General features: G+C 48.3%; 1 protein-coding gene across 1 annotated transcript in view; it reads left to right on the top strand.

Annotated features, from left to right (window-relative positions):
* LOC144685893 (long-chain-fatty-acid--CoA ligase ACSBG2-like) overlaps window positions 1-18,551 on the top strand; it is a 137,938-nt gene that overhangs the window by 51,669 nt on the left and 67,718 nt on the right. The window contains exons 3-4 of the mRNA XM_078550901.1: window positions 4,695-4,954; window positions 5,383-5,471. Coding sequence (XP_078407027.1) covers window positions 4,695-4,954; window positions 5,383-5,471 — 349 coding nt within the window. The remainder of the gene's footprint in view (window positions 1-4,694; window positions 4,955-5,382; window positions 5,472-18,551) is intronic.

The following is an 18,551-nucleotide window of genomic DNA, read 5'->3' as shown; positions in this document are numbered from 1 at the left end:
TATATAACACATATAGCAAGGGTCCCAACACCGAGCCCTGTGGAACACCACTTGAAACAACTTTCCATTCGCAAGGGCATCCATCGACCATTACCCTTTGTTTCCTGTTACAAAGCCAATCTGTTATCAAGTTTGCCACATTACCCTGAATCCCATGGGCTTTTACTTTCCTGACCAATCTGCCATGTAGGACCTTGTCAAATGCCTTGCTAAAAACCGGCCGCGTAATACGCTGGGCAGGCCTTAATTGACCTGCCCACGTAAAATAGCGGTGCACAGCCAATCGTGGGTGGTGATTGGCTCCGTGCCCGCTCCTGCCCAGCCCACCTGACATAGGTAAGATTCAGCCCCAAGGGTTATGAGGGAAGGGCAGGAAAGTGGAATTGAGGATCATCAGATCAGCCATGATCCCACTGAATGGTGGAGCAGACTCGATGGGCCGAATGGCCTACTGCTGCTATGTTTCTGTAAGGTGCACGCCTTTTAAAGGCAGTCACGAAGCATGCTGTTCTGAAGTCACACCGGTGTGGGGGGTGATTCCGGTGAGCAGGGCTCATAATGTGATGCTAAAGCTTTGAAATTAGGTTCACGACACGCAGAGGCAGGAAATGTGCCCTGCCATTGACAGGTGGAGTGGACAATCGCAAACTGGTTTCATGATGGCTTGAAACTGATGTTCGGCCTTCTTGCCATGTTGTCTGCTCATGCCTGCCATGATGACCGCCACCAACGGAGGCAGACAATTCTGCCCAATTTATCTGTTTTGTTACAAATGCTGTACACAATCAGATACAGAGCCTTTAGTTCTGTCTTTTTACTATTTTTGCAAATTCTGGCTTTATCTTCTGGCGCACTTTTAAATTTATACTCCCTATTCCTTCTCATCCAGTCTTCATGGCTTATCAACTTTAAGTGCAAATAGTTAAATACCTCAGTTTATGAATTTTTAACCCAGCAAGTGTCTCAATTACTTCCTTTTTCACCATGATTTGGGCAATCTTCCCTCGTAAGGGCAGATGCAAAGTAATTATTTAGTATCTGTCATTCCCCCCGCCCCTGTCTCCATGCATAAATTCCTGTTTTGGGTCTCTAATTGGTCCCACTCGTCCGTTACCACCCTTTTACTATTTAAATACCTATCGGAGACTATTAGATTCCCTTTATATTAGCTGCCACTCTCTTTGCTTATTTGTTTTATCAACTCCCTTTTAAACATTCTAACTGAGTCTGATTCTCACTTGTATTATCCACCTGACATCTGTCAAAAGCACCCTTTTCATCTTATTCTCTATCTCTCTTTGGATTTGCTTGCCCGACATTTGCCCCCCTCATGGGAATGTACCTAGACTACATCCAAATTATCTCCTCTTGAACAGAAGCCCATTGTTGAGTTACAGTTTTGCCTGCCAATTTTTGATTCCAATTTACCTGGGCCTGATCTATTCTTTCCTCAATTAACTATTCTTACCCTGGATTGCTCCATGTCCTTTTCCATAGCCAACTTAAACCTTTTGATACAATAATCACTGTCCTATATATGTTCCCCTACTGCCACTTGAATCACTTGGCCCACCTCATTCCCAAGAACCAGGGCCAGCAATGCCTCTTTTCTCATTGGACTGGGAGCATACTGATTTAGGAGCTTTGTTCTAATTGGCTGTCTTAAAATATTACTGCACACTACCCTTGTGGCAAATCATATTTTTCATGAAATTATTTGGTGGTAGGGTGGATATCAAATTGGCCGAAAGCCAAAAAGCAGAGTGAATGGTTGCTTTTGGACTAGAAGGATGTATACAGTGGTGTCCCTCGGGAATGGTAATACTTCTATTGCTCTTGATATATACTAATGACCAGGTATGAGAGCATCACAAAACTTGGAAATAAAACATTCAGATAGCATGATGCTGGCAGATTTCAGGAGGTCATAGACTGGTAGAATGGGCAGACACATGGTTTATGATGTTTAATGCAGGGAAGTGTGAAGTGATGCATTTTGAAAAGAGAAATGAGGAAAGGCAGTATAAACTAAATGGCAGTATGTTAAGGTGGATCGAGTAACACAGGTCTAGGGTTCACATACACAAATTTTTTAAAGGTGGCAGGACAAGTTGATAAAGCTGCTTAAAAAGGCTTATGGGATCTATGACTTTGTAAATGGAGGCATTGGGGTGGGGGAGGGTTAATTTTTCCATGTAAGGGGACATGGATTTGTGTTGATGCAGGAGTTAAATCACTTAAATTGATGTCAGGTTGGGATCCCAACATCATCCTGCCTTCTTCCGGATTTCTGCTGGGACAACTGTTTCCTGACCTCTGAGCAGCTCACCAGGGTCACTGGGGTGAGTGCACAGTGGGAACAGCTTTGTCAGTGAAACTGTCAAGCTGGGTTGGTTTTGTTCCGTAAAACTGAAGACTCTAGGAATGGCTGAGTTAGAGGCTGTTGTTCTGAGAGAGTGCTATCATTGCTTGGCAGGTGATTGGCAACTTCTTGGAAGGCACTTCACCTGTTGAGCACTTCTTTACCTTCAGCTGCATCTTTCCTGCTGCCAGCCTTCATCCACAGCATGGGAGCCGCTTATATGGCTCTACCTTTCACAGCTGATGAAGGGCAAAAGTAGAGACCACACCACCGTCAACAGCACCAGCTCCCCCACCTCCGCTATATGTCCTTCCATGGTGAGACCTACTACACAAGGTCTGCAGGCAGAGGATCAGCTTTCGTCACGTTTCTGAGCACCAGTACCCCAGGAGGCTCAGGCTCTCACAACAGGTCACTGCTGACATCTGCAGCTTCCTGAAAAAAGATCTCCTTCCCAGTGGAGTGGGTGAGAATGTATTGCCAGTGTCTGATTAAAGCACCTGTTACTGGAGGGCCATCCCCAGCTATCCCCGGGCCTCTGCCTCTCACCAAGTTGTGTACGCTCTTCTCCTGCAAGGAGAGAAAGCAGAGCGGTGTGAGTGCTTGTAATGGCTTGTGGTGAGGGTGACTAGGCAATAATGTGGTATTGGCTGCTCATAAGGGAGTGTGAGGTGTTGTGGAGAGAAGAATGAGAGAAGCTGCGGAGTGTGTTGCCCTGAGCAGTGCTGTGCAAGAGAATGCTGAGAGAGTCAGAATGTGGGACTTGAAACTTGAAAGTGTTGTGCTGCTCACTGAGAACATGGATCCATTTGGTGCGCTGACTACAGGCTAGAGGGAGAACAGATCCGCTACTAAGTTCCTCGGTTACTTCCATCCACACCTGCTTGGTAGAGATCGTCCTCTTCCTCCTTGGTCAGGCTCAGATCCTGCAGCAGGACCTCCAGGTAAGAATGAGAGATTGGGGAGCAGCTTCCCCAGGTCTCCTCTCCACTCCTGTGGTTGTTGCAGCTCAGAAATACATGTCTAGGTGAGCTCTTGCGATCCATGTCGTAGTCCCTTTAATTAGAAATCTTTCCTTTGACAGTTCAGTTGTGTCATCCCACCTGCACCCCCTAACTGACTGAGGAACCTGGAGGAGTGTGTCATCCCACCTGCACCCCCTAACTGACTGACTGAGGAACCTGGAGGAGGGGTGTTAATGCTCTGGCTCTTGGAAAGCGCCTCAGCAAAGCCTGACAATTAGTGAATCGGATTCCTGTCCTGCAAATGTGTCATTATTCCAGCAAGGACTAAGTGCAGTGGATTCTGCCTATAAGAGTACAAAAGCAAGGAAGCCATGGTAAACCTTTATAAATCACTGGTTAGACATTAGCTAGAGCATTATGTCTAACTCTGACACTGCACTTTAGAAAGAATGTCAAAGTCTTTGAGGAGGTGGAGAGAAGATTCTCCAAAATGATACCAGGGATGAGGAAATTCAATTATGTGGAGAGTGTAGGAAAGTTGGGCGGGTTTAATAGTGGCATTGAAAATTATAAGCAGTTTTAATAAAATGGATAGGGAGCAACTGTTTCACTGGCAAGAAGATCAATAACCAGAGGACTTGGCTTTAAGATAGTTGACTAAAAAACCAGAGGCAGATGAGAAAATTTTGTTTTATTCAGCCAGTTGTGATTTGAAATGCATTGCCTGAAAGAGTGGTAGAAGGAGATTTAAAAACTTTTTTAAGGGAATTTTGATAAATACGTAAAGAGAATAAATTGGGGGTAATGAGCAAAGGGAGTTGGATTAACTAGTAACTCTTTCGGAGAGCCCCCACAGCCATGGTGGTCAAACAACCTCCATCTATGTTGCATGATTCTTTGAGTATAGGGGCGAGGATACAGAAAAATGGGACATAGAGGATGAGGAGTAACTTTTTTCTGTAATAGCCTTCTCACATTCAGTTAGTTCTCTCCCTTGCTGATGCAGTAATTTGATGTGGTGTGGCTCAACAGTCAACTTTCTCTTCCTTATTTTCATTAGCAGCTATTTTTTGTGATCCACCCTGCAGTATAATGTGTCCCGTTCCAAATCTAAATATACTGGGGCTGCATGTGATTAAACTTTCCTTTTTGTGTTTTGCTTACGTTTAGCTTGTTATCCAGTTATGCTTATGCATTAAGTAATGGAACACTTCTATGGATAATGTAAAAGGTGTACAAGAAATTAATAATCCCTTATGTAATTAGTGTTTGTTGTCTGGAAAAGATGGGCTGCTTAATCCCATAAATTGAAACATTGCATCTTCAGAAGAGACTATTGTTTATGTGTCCTTGTTTGTTTACTTCAGGTAAGACGTCATATCCAATTAAATTGGCTCCTGCAACCGACTTGTGGACCACAGTGAAGGGTGGTGCAGTTAGGCTCCGAATTGAGGAATCCGGTTGTGGTGCGGCATCACCCCTAACAGTTGGCCAAATGTTCCAGACGACATTGGAACATTATGGTAACAATGTTGCTTTAGGTTCCAAGCTGAAATCTAAGTGGGAAACACTAACCTATACACAATATTACAGCGAATGCAGAAGAGCAGCAAAAAGCTTTCTTAAGGCAAGCACCACCTGTCTTCTCTTAACATGATGTTCTAAGTGTAAGAAACTTTGTTTATAGAAGTAAAATGCAAAATGCAAGGATTTTCCATTTTAATCATCAGTTCTTTCCCAGTTAGCTGAATTATTGATTAAACAAGAATTTAACTATGTCATTCTTGGAATTTATGAATTTTACCTGCCATGTTAAAAATAAGTTTGTAAGTTTATCAGGTTTCTTAACCATACTTGTGGATTAATTTGTTATAGAAATTTACTGTTATATTTTTACATAATTTTAAAGAAAAGCACGCATTTATATAGTGCTATTTGTGACCTTGGGACAATCCAAAGTGCTTTATAACCAATTCTTTTGAAGTGTAGATATTGTTGTAATGTAGGACATTTTGAAGAGAGTTAGGTAGTAAAGTATCTGTTTTGTGTTTACAGCTCGGTCTCCAACGTTTCCATGGAGTTGGCATTCTGGGATTCAACTCTCCAGAGTGGTCAATAGCAAATATAGGAGCGATTTTGGCAGGGTATGCCTTTAAAAATTGTAACCTAGTGATCTTGAGAAATCTAATGGAGACTTGACTGTTGATTATACTTGTAGTGATTGATTATAAATTTCAATATGTTTTTACATTTTTATTAAAGTTAATTAATAGAGACAAGAATTGGTTATATTTGTACAATGTTTAGGGTTTTTGTCATTATTCAGAATTACAGTATTAATTGTGCCTTAATATTTCATTAATGTTCTTTGTTATAAATTTGAATTAAAAAATTGACTTGTACCCATAGGTCAAAGGACGGCTGTTTGTTAACATTGTGGAGTGGTTCCAAATGTGACGCATGTCATTTTTTCCAAGGGTGCTTTTGCAGACTGGTCAGACTTGATTAAATGTGTCAGTGTGGCCTCTCTAATGTTGTTAATGCAATTTTGCGGTAACCACCAACTTTGTCCAAAGAGGGCAAAATCACCTTGTAGGATGCTTCTCTTGGTTTCTGGAATAGTAAATATGGTATTCATAATTGTGTGGAGATGATAGATTCCAGAGGAATGTACAGCCATCTTTCTGTTAGCATTGAGCAAGGTATTGCACTTTGACCCTCTAGTCTGGTGGAGTATTCGTTACAACTATTGTTGCAAATATCTAGGTCATGATTCATGTGTTTTGGAATATAACTTTTAGTTTTAGGAATTAAAGTTTTAAGTGTAGAAAATGGGGGTCTGGTTGAGAAACTGGCAAAAGCAGCTCTGAAGTGAATGCAATAAAGCGATCTTGGATTTTATTACATTTAAATGGTTGAGGACACATTGGGCAGAATTTTGCTCTCGGATTGCGGGCCCCACCGGCTTGGCAGCAGGCGCACAGCCGACCGCCGCCACGGGGCCCGCCGCCATTTTGAGTGGGCGGGCCAATTAAGGCCCGCCCAGCGGCCTGCCCGACAGGAAGCGCTATGCACTTCCTGTGCGGGGGGGGTGGAGGGATTCCCCATCTGTCAAAGTGCATTCTTTCGCAAAGAACGCACTGCTCCCTGAGACAAAGTCCTGTCTCGGGGAGATTTGTAAAAGGTAAGTCAAGTCTAAAAATAGATAAATATTAAAATTATTAACATGTCCCTCTCATGTGACAACGTCACCCGAGATGGGACATGTTAATAATAATAAACACAAAATTTGTTACATTTTTAAAAAACGGACATGAAACTTCATCCCACCAGTGGATGAAGTTTCATGAATAATCTGGAGCCCACTGGGGCTCCTGGCCTGTCCGCCAGCCTTAAGCTTGGATGGGCAGGTCTTTAATTATCTTAATTAGCCTGTCAATGGCCTCAATTGGCCATTGACAGGTTGGCGGGCGGACAGCTGATTTCACTGTCCGCCTGCCTTCCTAAAAATTTAAAGGGACCAGGATGATGTCAGGGATTCCTCCCGACGTCATCCAGCGTCATTTTCCCCTCGGCGAGCGGGCCCCACCCCCAAATCACCGAGGAGAAAATCCTGGCCATTGACATGAGGTTAACAGCTAGAAAGGTAAGATCATGAAATAGTTGGTGCGCTCACTTAGCTAAAGAACTGGAGACAAGGCAACTGCAATCCCTGCAGTAAGGGCAGTCCAAAGAGATGCTTTTGTTTTGGAAGTTAGAGCTAAATTAGTTTAAAAGCATTTGGTAAACCCTGAAGGGTTGTAAAATCTATTCCTTTCTTCAGAACAAAGAAGGAATCTCAAATGAGGGATACTTAACCCAAAGGTCTGTTTGAGGACATCCCAGACATGCTACGTCATCATGGAGATGGGTGGAGTTTAGGGAAGGTTCTCTGGTTTCTTTTTATCTGGGTGTTTTTGCTGAGAGAGTTTAAATGCAGCTTGGTTGTGCATGTGCAACTCACTGAGCAAAGATAGCCAAAGTAAATAACAGTTGGATAGGCCTGCACTGTTAGCAGAGAAAAAGCTAAGTTCACCACTCGCTGCGTGGAGTGCGGGTGGGGTTTAATCTTGATCTGGATTTTGAATGGAATTTTTCTGGTCCTGCCAGTGGTAGGAATTGTGGCAGGTGAGAGCGCAAAATTGGGCATGAGGCCAAAAGTTGGATTCTCGCTGGTGGGAAAACCGTTTTGAATTTTCCCCTCAGGACCTTCATGGCGACTGAATGGTGAATTGAATTTCCCACTGATCCATGTCAGGAACCCCATTTGCATGCATTGCTGTGTCATGAATACTCATTAAAACCACAACTTGCTGGAATCATGTTCTCCCCCCGAATTAAGTGCCACGCCAGCGGGTAATTAGATCGGTCTGATGGACAACTGGATATATGTGGCATGCATCTGCACACGTTCATTTCGCTTGCGACTTTGAGATGTGGACAACATTCAAAGCTTATCTGCAATAGTGCTGCTGCCATCTCTCGCCCCTGTATGACTCCTGAGTACTGGCCAAGATGCTCTCAGGCGAGAAGCTGCTGGGATTCGCAGGCAGGACTGTGGTGTCTCAGGCGAGAAGCTGCTGGGATTGCGCAGGCAGGGCTGTGGTGTCTCAGGCGAGAAGCTGCTGGGATTGCGCAGGCAGAGCTGTGGTGTCTCAGGCGAGAAGCTGCTGGGATTCGCAGACAGGGCTGTGGTGTCTCAGGTGAGAAGCTGCTGGGATTCGCAGACAGGGCTGTGGTGTCTCAGGCGAGAAGCTGCTGGGATTTGCAGGCAGGGCTGTGGTGTCTCAGGTGAGAAGCTGCTGGGATTTGCAGGCAGGACTGTGGTGTCTCAGGTGAGAAGCTGCTGGGATTTGCAGGCAGGACTGTGGTGTCTCAGGCGAGAAGCTGCGGGGATAGCGCAGGCAGGACTGTGGTGTCTCAGGCGAGAAGCTGCTGAGATTCGCAGGCAGGACTGTGGTGTCTCAGGCGAGAAGCTGCTGGGATAGCGCAGGCAGGGCTGTGGTGTCTCAGGCGAGAAGCTGCTGGGATAGCGCAGGCAGGGCTGTGGTGTCTCAGGCGAGAAGCTGCTGGGATAGCGCAGGCAGGGCTGTGGTGTCTCAGGCGAGAAGCTGCTGGGATTTGCAGGCAGGACTGTGGTGTCTCAGGCGAGAAGCTGCTGAGATTTGCAGGCAGGACTGTGGTGTCTCAGGCGAGAAGCTGCTGGGATTCGCAGGCAGGACTGTGGTGTCTCAGGCGAGAAGCTGCTGGGATTGCACAGGCAGGACTGTGGTGTCTCAGGCGAGAAGCTGCTGGGATTACGCAGGCAGGGCTGTGGTGTCTCAGGCGAGAAGCTGCTGGGATTGCGCAGGCAGGGCTGTGGTGTCTCAGGCGAGAAGCTGCTGGGATTGCGCAGGCAGGGCTGTGGTGTCTCAGGCGAGAAGCTGCTGGGATTCGCAGGCAGGACTGTGGTGTCTCAGGCGAGAAGCTGCTGGGATTTGCAGGCAGGGCTGTGGTGTCTCAGGTGAGAAGCTGCTGGGATTTGCAGGCAGGACTGTGGTGTCTCAGGTGAGAAGCTGCTGGGATTTGCAGGCAGGACTGTGGTGTCTCAGGCGAGAAGCTGCGGGGATAGCGCAGGCAGGACTGTGGTGTCTCAGGCGAGAAGCTGCTGAGATTCGCAGGCAGGACTGTGGTGTCTCAGGCGAGAAGCTGCTGGGATAGCGCAGGCAGGGCTGTGGTGTCTCAGGCGAGAAGCTGCTGGGATAGCGCAGGCAGGGCTGTGGTGTCTCAGGCGAGAAGCTGCTGGGATAGCGCAGGCAGGGCTGTGGTGTCTCAGGTGAGAAGCTGCTGGGATTTGCAGGCAGGACTGTGGTGTCTCAGGCGAGAAGCTGCTGAGATTTGCAGGCAGGACTGTGGTGTCTCAGGCGAGAAGCTGCTGGGATTTGCAGGCAGGACTGTGGTGTCTCAGGCGAGAAGCTGCTGGGATTCGCAGGCAGGACTGTGGTGTCTCAGGCGAGAAGCTGCTGGGATTCGCAGGCAGGACTGTGGTGTCTCAGGCGAGAAGCTGCTGGGATTTGCAGGCAGGACTGTGGTGTCTCAGGCGAGAAGCTGCTGAGATTCGCAGGCAGGACTGTGGTGTCTCAGGCGAGAAGCTGCTGAGATTCGCAGGCAGGACTGTGGCATCTCAGGCGAGAAGTTGCTGGGGTTCGCAGGCAGGGCTGCACTGCACCAGGCAAGACCAGACTAGGTAGGGAGGTGGGGGAAAGGAATAAGGAAAGTCATGCTGTGTGTGTGTGGGTGGAAGGTGGGTGTGGGTTGAGAGGAACAAAGGAGGATGGGAGGGCATGACAAGCACAGGAATGACTTGGGGTGGGGGACTAGAGGTCGACATGGAAGGAGTACACACAGACTAATTGGGGGCGGGTGGGTGGGTGTTAGTATTGCACGAGAGGGAAGGGGTGCTTAAAGACTCATGACTGGGGGAGGACATGGTCTGAAGGAAGTGGCGGGGATAAGTGTCAGTCAGTCATGCAGATGGTTAGGTTTTGAAATTAAAGCCAGTCCAGCAACTGAGACCACATGGTCAGGTTTAGAGATTAAAGCCAGTCCTGGGGCAGTGAGCTCCATGCTACAGGGCTATGCATGGTGTACAATTCTTAGGACTAGTCCAGGGAGGGTGAAGGCCTGACTGTGCAATGGGGTCGTGCACAGCAGGGTGTGGTCAATCCTTCACACACTGGGGTCCTGGGGGTAGAAAGCTCAGTACTGGGCTGCAGATGGCACAGTTCCTGCCAGGGGAGGCATCTGTAGCCTGTAAGTGGAGAACTGGTAATACAGCAGGGGGTAGTTGAAGCTCTCATGGGAGGGGGCTATGTATGTCACGGTGCATATGGCCTCGAGATGAGGAGGGGTGAAGTCCACACAAGGCATGGGGACATCCACAGACATCAGTTCCATGGTGGGGGATAGGAATGTCGACCATGATAACTATGGGCTCCAGGGTTAGGGCTGGAGAGTGACTGGAGGGAAGTGTACTTGTACATCCTGGGGTTCCAGGAAGATCGGAGGGATGCGAACAGGAGGGTGTTCGAAGCTGGTCTTGAAGTACATGTGCAGTACCATCATGTTGTCAGCCCGATGGAATGATGCAGTTAAAAAAGAAATTTGGAAAAAAATCACCAGGGGAGGGGTCTGAGCGCATGTGGGAGGAGTCCCCTAATGGATTCCCAGACTGATTTAAGGGGCATCCTAATTCTTTGGGATTGACCACATCGAGATCAAGGCTCAGCTGAGAACTGTTATGACATATTAACTGCAATGGGACTGATTTGGCGACCCCAACTTATGGTGCGCTTTCTTACAATAAGACATTAGGGCTTGGGGCAACATATGAGTAGCTCTGATTGACCATATAACTATTACAGAGGAATTTGAAAAGGGAAGAAGGATTAAACTATTAATGGAGCACAGCTGCATGACATATTCAATATGCTTCAGGGAAGCTTGCACATTGCATTTGGGATCTACATGGCTAACATAGAGCACAAGGCTGTAATCATTAAATTAGTACAAAGCACGGCTGTACTCTCATCCAGACAATTCAGCGTGATAGTGCTTCAAATGAGGCTGCTCTCACATAGCTGCACACACCCCTTTCCAAGTCTCATTGTGAATGCACTGTCATGTTGGTTGGGGGGATGCTCAGGCACCTGTCACCCTTGAGAATATGCCTCAGCTGAAAGGGCGCAACTGGGAATGGCATGTATGGTACTGGCACAGCCCAATGGCTTAATACTGGCTTGGTGATAGAGAGTGATCATTGCAGGATAAGTTGCATTCATGTGTCTGCCCTATTTGTCCAAAGGAATAAGGGGGAGTGCAAAATGGAGGCTGCAGGCAACACTGCCTTCATGATGCCTTTCATGTGACTTAGGAGGAGAAGAACGGCCTCTGTTTCCGTCATGCTGGCCTTCGAGAAGAGCTTCGGCCTGAGGTGCATGGTCCAAGGGGACCCCAGGAAGACCCAGAGGCTGAGGCCTCATACCATTCCGAGAAGATGACTGGCATGACACCTTTCATTTTTGGAGATGAATGAGAGAGTGACGCAGATGCCTTTGTCTGTTCAAGGATGTGGTGGCTCACATCTGCCACATCCTTCAGGAGGATCTGATGCCACACAGACTGGAAGGCCATCCCTTGCCAGTGGCCCTAAAGGTGACTGTCCCATTGAACTTCTTTGCAAGTGGCAAGCTCACACTGGATGAAGCCAGCCAAGGCGTGCGATTTTTAGGATAGGCAGTAATCTCTGGCTTCCCACGAGTGCAGGCTGCCATAGTTTGCACACACATTGTTTTAAGAGCACCGTGGCAGCAGCCACTGATCTTCATCAACAGGAAAAGGTTCCACTCCCTCAATGTGCAGCTGGTCTGTGATCATCAGAAGATTATTCATGTTTGTGCCAGGTTCCCTGGGAGCTCACATGACTTGTACATCCTGAGTCACTCCCAGGTGCCTCAGATCTTCAAGGGCTCGCAGTGCTTACAGGGTTGGCTGGGTGATAAGAGGTACCCGCAGAAGACAAGACTTGACTTATGACACATTGCCTCGTCCTTGGAGTAGAGATACAACACGGCACATTCTGTGACAAGGTCCATCATAGAGCAAACAATTGACATCCTGAAGATGTGCTTCCGATGTTTGGACCTTCAGGTGGGGCTCTATAGTAGTCTTCTCAGAGGGTGTCCCACATCATGGTAGTGTGCTGTACACTGCATAACCTAGTGTTTCAAAGGGGAGATTGCTTGCCAGAGGGAGACAGGGGAGGCAGAGATTTCTTCAGACGAGGAGGACTTGGAAGGGCCGGAACCTAAAGAGGCCCAGGATGGAGATGTTCCATGTGAGGATGCCATTGCAATTGGCATGGCACGGAAGATGAGCCCATGACTCGCTGATTGCCACTAGGTTCCAGCAGGAGTGAGGTCCACACAATGACAGATGCACATTTCTCCAGTTCTTTAGAGGCATGGAAATGAGCAGCAAGTCATTCCCAAGCATTGACATCTCCAGAAAGCTCACCTTTCAGCCTGGGACCAGTAACCCTCAAGGATAACGAGGGAAACAGCATTGGAATGGTTTGCACCCAAATGCTGCATGTGGTGCTAGTGCGATGTGAAAGGCTGCGCACTAGCGTGTACCTGAGTTAACTGCACATTGTGCAGTCATTACAACCAGCATGCAATTCTTTCAGCAGCCATTGAAATGTGGACATGTTGCAGTGAACAGAATGCATCCAGGACATGTGCTTTCACACTCTCAAGGGACACAGTTCAGTAGTGATGCCGCAACACTAGATGCCGCCCTCTAAGACACAGGAGCAAACATAATTCAATCGTGTGTTGCAAGACTTAAAAGATCATTTCTGTATATACATGCACCTTCAGGCTCTAGCTTGACATGTGACTCGAATCCTCTAAGGGGGTGAGTGACTAACATGACTTTACTAAACATAACATGAATCTGAGGGACAGGAAAGCAGACCACTGAGGATTGGAAGTTTAGGTCACCCTTGTATTAAGACAGCACATAGAATCATATGCAAGAGTCATTCACATCCTGAAACGTTGGATCATACGTTTGAATTTACAAAGGTGCATTAGATATTTAGGGTGAATGAGCACCCGTACCACCAGTGTCCAATCATAATTTCTTAATTTTACATACTCTACCACTACGTCTATGAGCAGCCCTGACATCCGCAGCAGGGGTGCAGGCAGCCTGCTGACTGCTACACCCTGTTGTCTTTGATGACTTTGGGGGGGGTCCTCTAGAGGCTCAAGGGCCCCAGCCTGCTTTGCGTCTCCTGCTGTGGGGGCAGGTGCACCCTCCTTGGCCTGAGCAGCTGGTGCTGATGGGGTCACAGGTGGAAGGGATTGTGAACTTGGGAGTGTCCTGGATGGATGCCCCTGGGTGCCCAGCAGATACTTCTCCTCCGTTTGGGTGCCTGAGGGCCCCTGCCTGATTCCCTGAGGAGAAGGGGCACCTGGAGGGAGGTCAATGTGCCCCGACCACACTCATCTAGCCACTGACAGATCTCACCTATGCCTAGACCGATGACATGCAGGTCTATACGCAAAACTGACAGGAACTGTTGGACTGTGGTCTCCAAGGCAGCTGCCAGCCTTCCCCTGGAGACCTCGAGGCACTTGCATGTCAGAGCCACAACATCAGAGAGAATGCAAATGGACTCTTCCATCCTTCGTTCTGATGTGGTGACTGCCTCTGACAATTCCACCTGATGTTCCACTGCCTGACTTTGCATCTCTAGCTTGTGTGCAATGGCCGACTGCAGAGGCTCATCATTTGACTGGACCTGTTCTCCAGCAGTCCTCTGAGTGCCAGAGACCTGGATTGTCCGACTGCTGGGGAGATGTATCAGTTAGGTGATCTCCAGATAGTAACCCTGAACAAAATCTAGGTCCATGACTCACCGAGGTGTGTATATCTCTGTGCTGGTGGAGGGTGCAGGTGAATGCAGTGACAGCTCCACGTCTAGTGGACCCTCAGCATGATCATCCAAGGTGGACTGGGGGTTGGGATGTAGGGACTGGCTGGATGTGTGTCTTGGCTTGCTCCTGCTGGTACCTGGAAGAAAGAGAAGATAGAATTCATTCCTGAGTAGGCAGAATCCAACATTACATGTAACTCACTGTGAAGGTCGTGATGTGCTCATCTAATGGAGGGCTCATCCGTACTGGGCTGCTAGGGGAGGCTGATGTTGTGGCTCTGACATGCAAGTGCCTCGAGGTCTCCAGGGGAAGGCTGGCAGCTGCCTTGGAGACCACAGTCCAACAGTTCCTGTTGCATCCGGTACAGGAGTGATCCCTGTCCTCCCCTGCTAACTCGGCTGCTCCTCCTCGGAGGGAGTCATCTCCTGTATCTTGGAGTTCCCTCCACCAGTCTGAGATCTCCCCCTTGTTGTGGGCTAGCTTTGCCTGCATAAAGACAGATGTAATGGAATGTGATGAGAACGGGTGGAAGAGAAGTTGGGAAGTGTGTCTGGCTGCTGTGTGAACTGTGCCCTCCCCAGTAAGGGCAGAAGATGTTAAGTGTGCATGATGATACATGAGATGTTGGGGATGTTAAAGTATGCATGAGATGTTCAGTGCCGATGTCCCGTCTGCTAATATTGTGAGGTCCCTGTGGACTGTAACCCTTAGAATGCCTGATGCCTTTATGAGAGTGAGAGTCTATAGTGAGTAGAAGGTTAACTTACCCTGGTGGAGCGGATGCGATCATTCATCCTCTTCCTCCACTGCACTGCGTTTCTTTTCTAAGTGCTGTGGACACAGGTCTCCCTGGCGATCTCCTCCCAGGCCTCCGAAGCAAGATTGATCTCCCTCCTGTTGCTATCCCTCGGGTACAGGACGTGGTGTTGTTGGACAGCATGGAGGAGAATTACCAGGGAGTGGTGGCTGAACTGTGGGGCACAGGCCTTGCTTCTCTGGAAGGACATTGCATTCGCTGACACCACACAGCGGGCCTGCAGAGAGTGAATGGGTGTTTGGACGTTGCTTAAATATGGTACCAGGAAAGTCAAACTGATGAGGTAATGGTGGGCAAATCAATGCCTGCCCCACCACATGATTTAGTGAGCAGCTCACTGATGCATAATTGATGAGATTTTAAATGGACAATTGGGCAGTAACCCGCCCTGCACATCACTGGGAAGAATGCCGGTTACCCTGCCTGCCACCACACTTAGTCTGACAAATGGAAAATTCCGCCCTTCATGAGGTTTTGTAGCCTGCAGTTAGTGGAAAAAAAAGGAACAGTGGTCCTCACAGAGCCTTGTGGCAAAAGAAAGCAACTAGCAGAGTAGTTTGGAAGTATTGATAAGGCAATCAGAGCAGGGGATTGAGATATCTGCAAACAAGGCAGTAAATGAAAGTCTTATCTCTGAGAATAGCTGGAACTGAGGAGAATTAAATTTTTGGGTGGTCCTGACTGGAGTAAGTAACCTAAAGATATCATAAACTATAAGAAAATTATAGGAAATATATAGAGAATTATGTAAGGAAGTAAGAAGTAATTGTGTGCATGACAAAAGTAGTTGTAAACCATATTGTTAAGTTAATAGTGCTTGTTTTGTTTAAGTCTTTCCTATACAATAACATTTGTTTTTGTTTAAAAAAACATGGGGCAGAATTTTATGGCTGACGCGTGGGTGGCGGAGCCTGCACGTCAGCGCTTAAAATGTCGCATCCTCAGACACTCTCAGGTGCCGACGCTCTTCAGTGAACCAGCCCGGCTGGATGGATGGCTGCTGGGTGACAAGGGCTATCCCCTCAGAAGGTGGCTCATGACGCCTCTCTGCCATCCAAGAACAGAAGCTGAGGAGCACTACAATAGAAGCCATGGCACCACAAGGGCTGTGGTGGAGAGAGCCATCGGTCTTCTCAAGATACGCTTCCGTTGCCTGGACCGCTCAGGGGGCGCACTTCAGTACCACCCGGATCGCATCTCTCTGATAGTGGTAGCATGCTGCGCTCTGCACAATCTTGCGCTGGAAAGGGGGGGATGCAGTTGACGATGAAGACCTTGATGCCCTGGATGAGGCTGCACATGATGAATCCAGCAGTGGCTCAGAGGGTGAGGAAGCACAGGGCGATGATGAGGGGCAGCACGCCGACCCACTACTACACCAAGGAGGCAGGGAAACCGGGACACTTTAATCCAATGAACCTTCAGTTAGCTCCACACACATGGATCTGCAGGACCAGCATTGCCTGGCGCTTCCACACGTGGCACTTAGGTGCTACGTCTTCCACCTCATCAGCTGCAACTAAGGGCTTAGTACAGAAACATCAATGTTCACTCAAACACTCATGAGATGTCTGTGAAACATACAAATGCAGCACAAAGGAAACACCCTCAGCCATGGTCAGAAAAGTGGACTTTATTCCCACCAATTTAAACCACAAACATTGCTCTGACGTACATAATTATATATTCCCTAACCTAGGGCCAACACAAAATCACCAGTGACAAACCCGTGGAGTGCCTAACGTGCCTTATGCTTTCATTTGCAGGTGCTACGTCTAGGTGCCGCTCCATCGCTCAGAGTGGCTTGTGAGACAGCCTGCTGACTCTGCTGTCCTGTTGGCCTCGATGACCTTGGCGGCCGTCCTCTGGCCCGTGGAGCCTGTGATGGCCCCGCCTGGGAGGGAGTGGCCAGTTCCAGAACTGGCACCTCCCCAGTTGTCGCAGCCTCAATGTATGCAACGGTCACTGGCAGAGGGGTGGAGGAGCTGCTGCCCTCATCCAGAGCGCCCTGAGAGGAGCTCGCAGTGACGACAGGCAGCTGCTGCGCCGACGTGAGGTCACATTGGAACTCCCTGCTCACCGCAGATGGATGGGCACCGAACGGCGACACTTGGTGCCCAGAACATCTCCCACATTGCGAATGACCACCTGTGGCCATTAGCGCTGTGAGGGCTTGCAGGTCAGAGCGTAACCCAGTCAGAAGATTCTCAATCCGATTAAAGCCCCTCTCCATGAGAGTCGCCAATCTCTCAATGGAGGAAGCCTGAAGCTCTGTCTTGAGGTTCATGCCTTCACTGACACTCTGCCTGGACTCCTCCACCACAGAGACTAACTGAAGCACACCCTTATGCAGCCCTGTCAGATGCTCCCGCGCACCCTGCCGCTTGTCCTGCAGCTGCTGCATGGTGGACATCTCCAGAGGCACATCATCACTGCCAGATTCAGCATATGCCTGGTCCCCTGCAGTCCACCGGCTGCTGGTGTCATCGGCACTCTCTGTCCGTGCCATCTCCTCCAGCAATTGTGAAGTGCCCTCTCCACTGTGCCCCGGGACACTAGCCGATGTCATAATCCCCACCGAAGTGTTTGTCGCTGTGCTGGTGCCTGGCCCGCTGAAAGGATGTGACGCAAGTTGCAAGTCTTGGCCCTCAGGTGTGGAGGGGGAGCTCTGGACGTTGTTGGTGGCGGCCATGCGGTGATGATGCTGAAATTAACAACAAGGACAGTGCATCAGTTAGCATTCAGTCAGTAACAGCTTTCATCCCTTTCCCCTCCGGCCTCATAAGTCGCTCACCCTTCAAGAACCTAAGGAGACAAGCATTGGTGGGGTGGTAAATAGTCAAGAGGAGGCCCAAACATTACACGCGCATACAGACAGGCTGGTCAGATGGCCTAAGGAATGCCACATGGAATGTTATGTGGATAAGTGTTTGGTTAAGCACTTGGGCAAGACAAGCAAGGTACGGGAATACATGAGTAATGGTAGGACCGTGGGAAGTCATGACGATTACAGGGACCTTGTTGGGCAGACCTGTTAAGGTAGCAGAACAGGAACATAAGGCATTTAACAAAGTCGAAGCCAGACTTGCCTTTATTAGCCGAGGAATAGAATGTAGGAAAAGGGAGGTCATGTTGCAAGTGCAGAAAACGCTGTCGAGGCCACATAGAACCAGAAAAGTTACAGTATAGAAGGAGGCAATTCGGCCCATCTTGTCCATGCCGGCCCGAGGATACCCAGGTGCCCTTTCTAATCCCATCTTCCTGCACCTGGCCCATAGCCCTGCAGCTTACAGCACTTTAGGTGCAGATCCAGGTACTTTTTAAAAGAGTTTAAAGTTTCTGCCTCTACCACCAACTTGGGCAGCAAATTCCAGACACCCACTACCCTCTTCGTAAAAAAGTTCTTCCTCATGTCCCCCCTACACCTTCTGCCACTTATCTTGAATCTATGTCCTCTGGTTCTAGAATTCTCCACCAAGGGAAACAATTTTATTCTGTCCACTCTATCTATTCCCCTCATAATTTTGTACACCTCAATCAAGTCACCTCTCAGCCTTCTTTGTTGTAAGGAAAATAACCCCAACCTCTCCAATCTCTCATCGTAGCTACACTTATCTAACCCTGGCAACATTCTTGTAAACCTCCTCTGCACTCTCTCCAGAGCTATCACGTCCTTCCTGTAATGTGGTAACCAGAACGGCACACAATACTCCAGTTGTGGCCTCACCAGTGTTTTATACAATTCCAACATTATATCCTTACTTTTATATTCTATAACCTCTGCCAATGAAGGAGAGCATTCCATATGCCTTCTTTACAACCTTGTCTACTTGAACTGCTGCCTTCAGGGACCTGTGTACTTATATGCCAAGATCTTTCACTTC

Source organism: Cetorhinus maximus, chromosome 1 (assembly GCF_964194155.1).
Source record: "Cetorhinus maximus chromosome 1, sCetMax3.hap1.1, whole genome shotgun sequence".
NCBI classification, from domain to species: Eukaryota; Metazoa; Chordata; class Chondrichthyes; order Lamniformes; family Cetorhinidae; genus Cetorhinus; species Cetorhinus maximus.
This window is presented reverse-complemented; position numbering and strand designations above follow the sequence as displayed.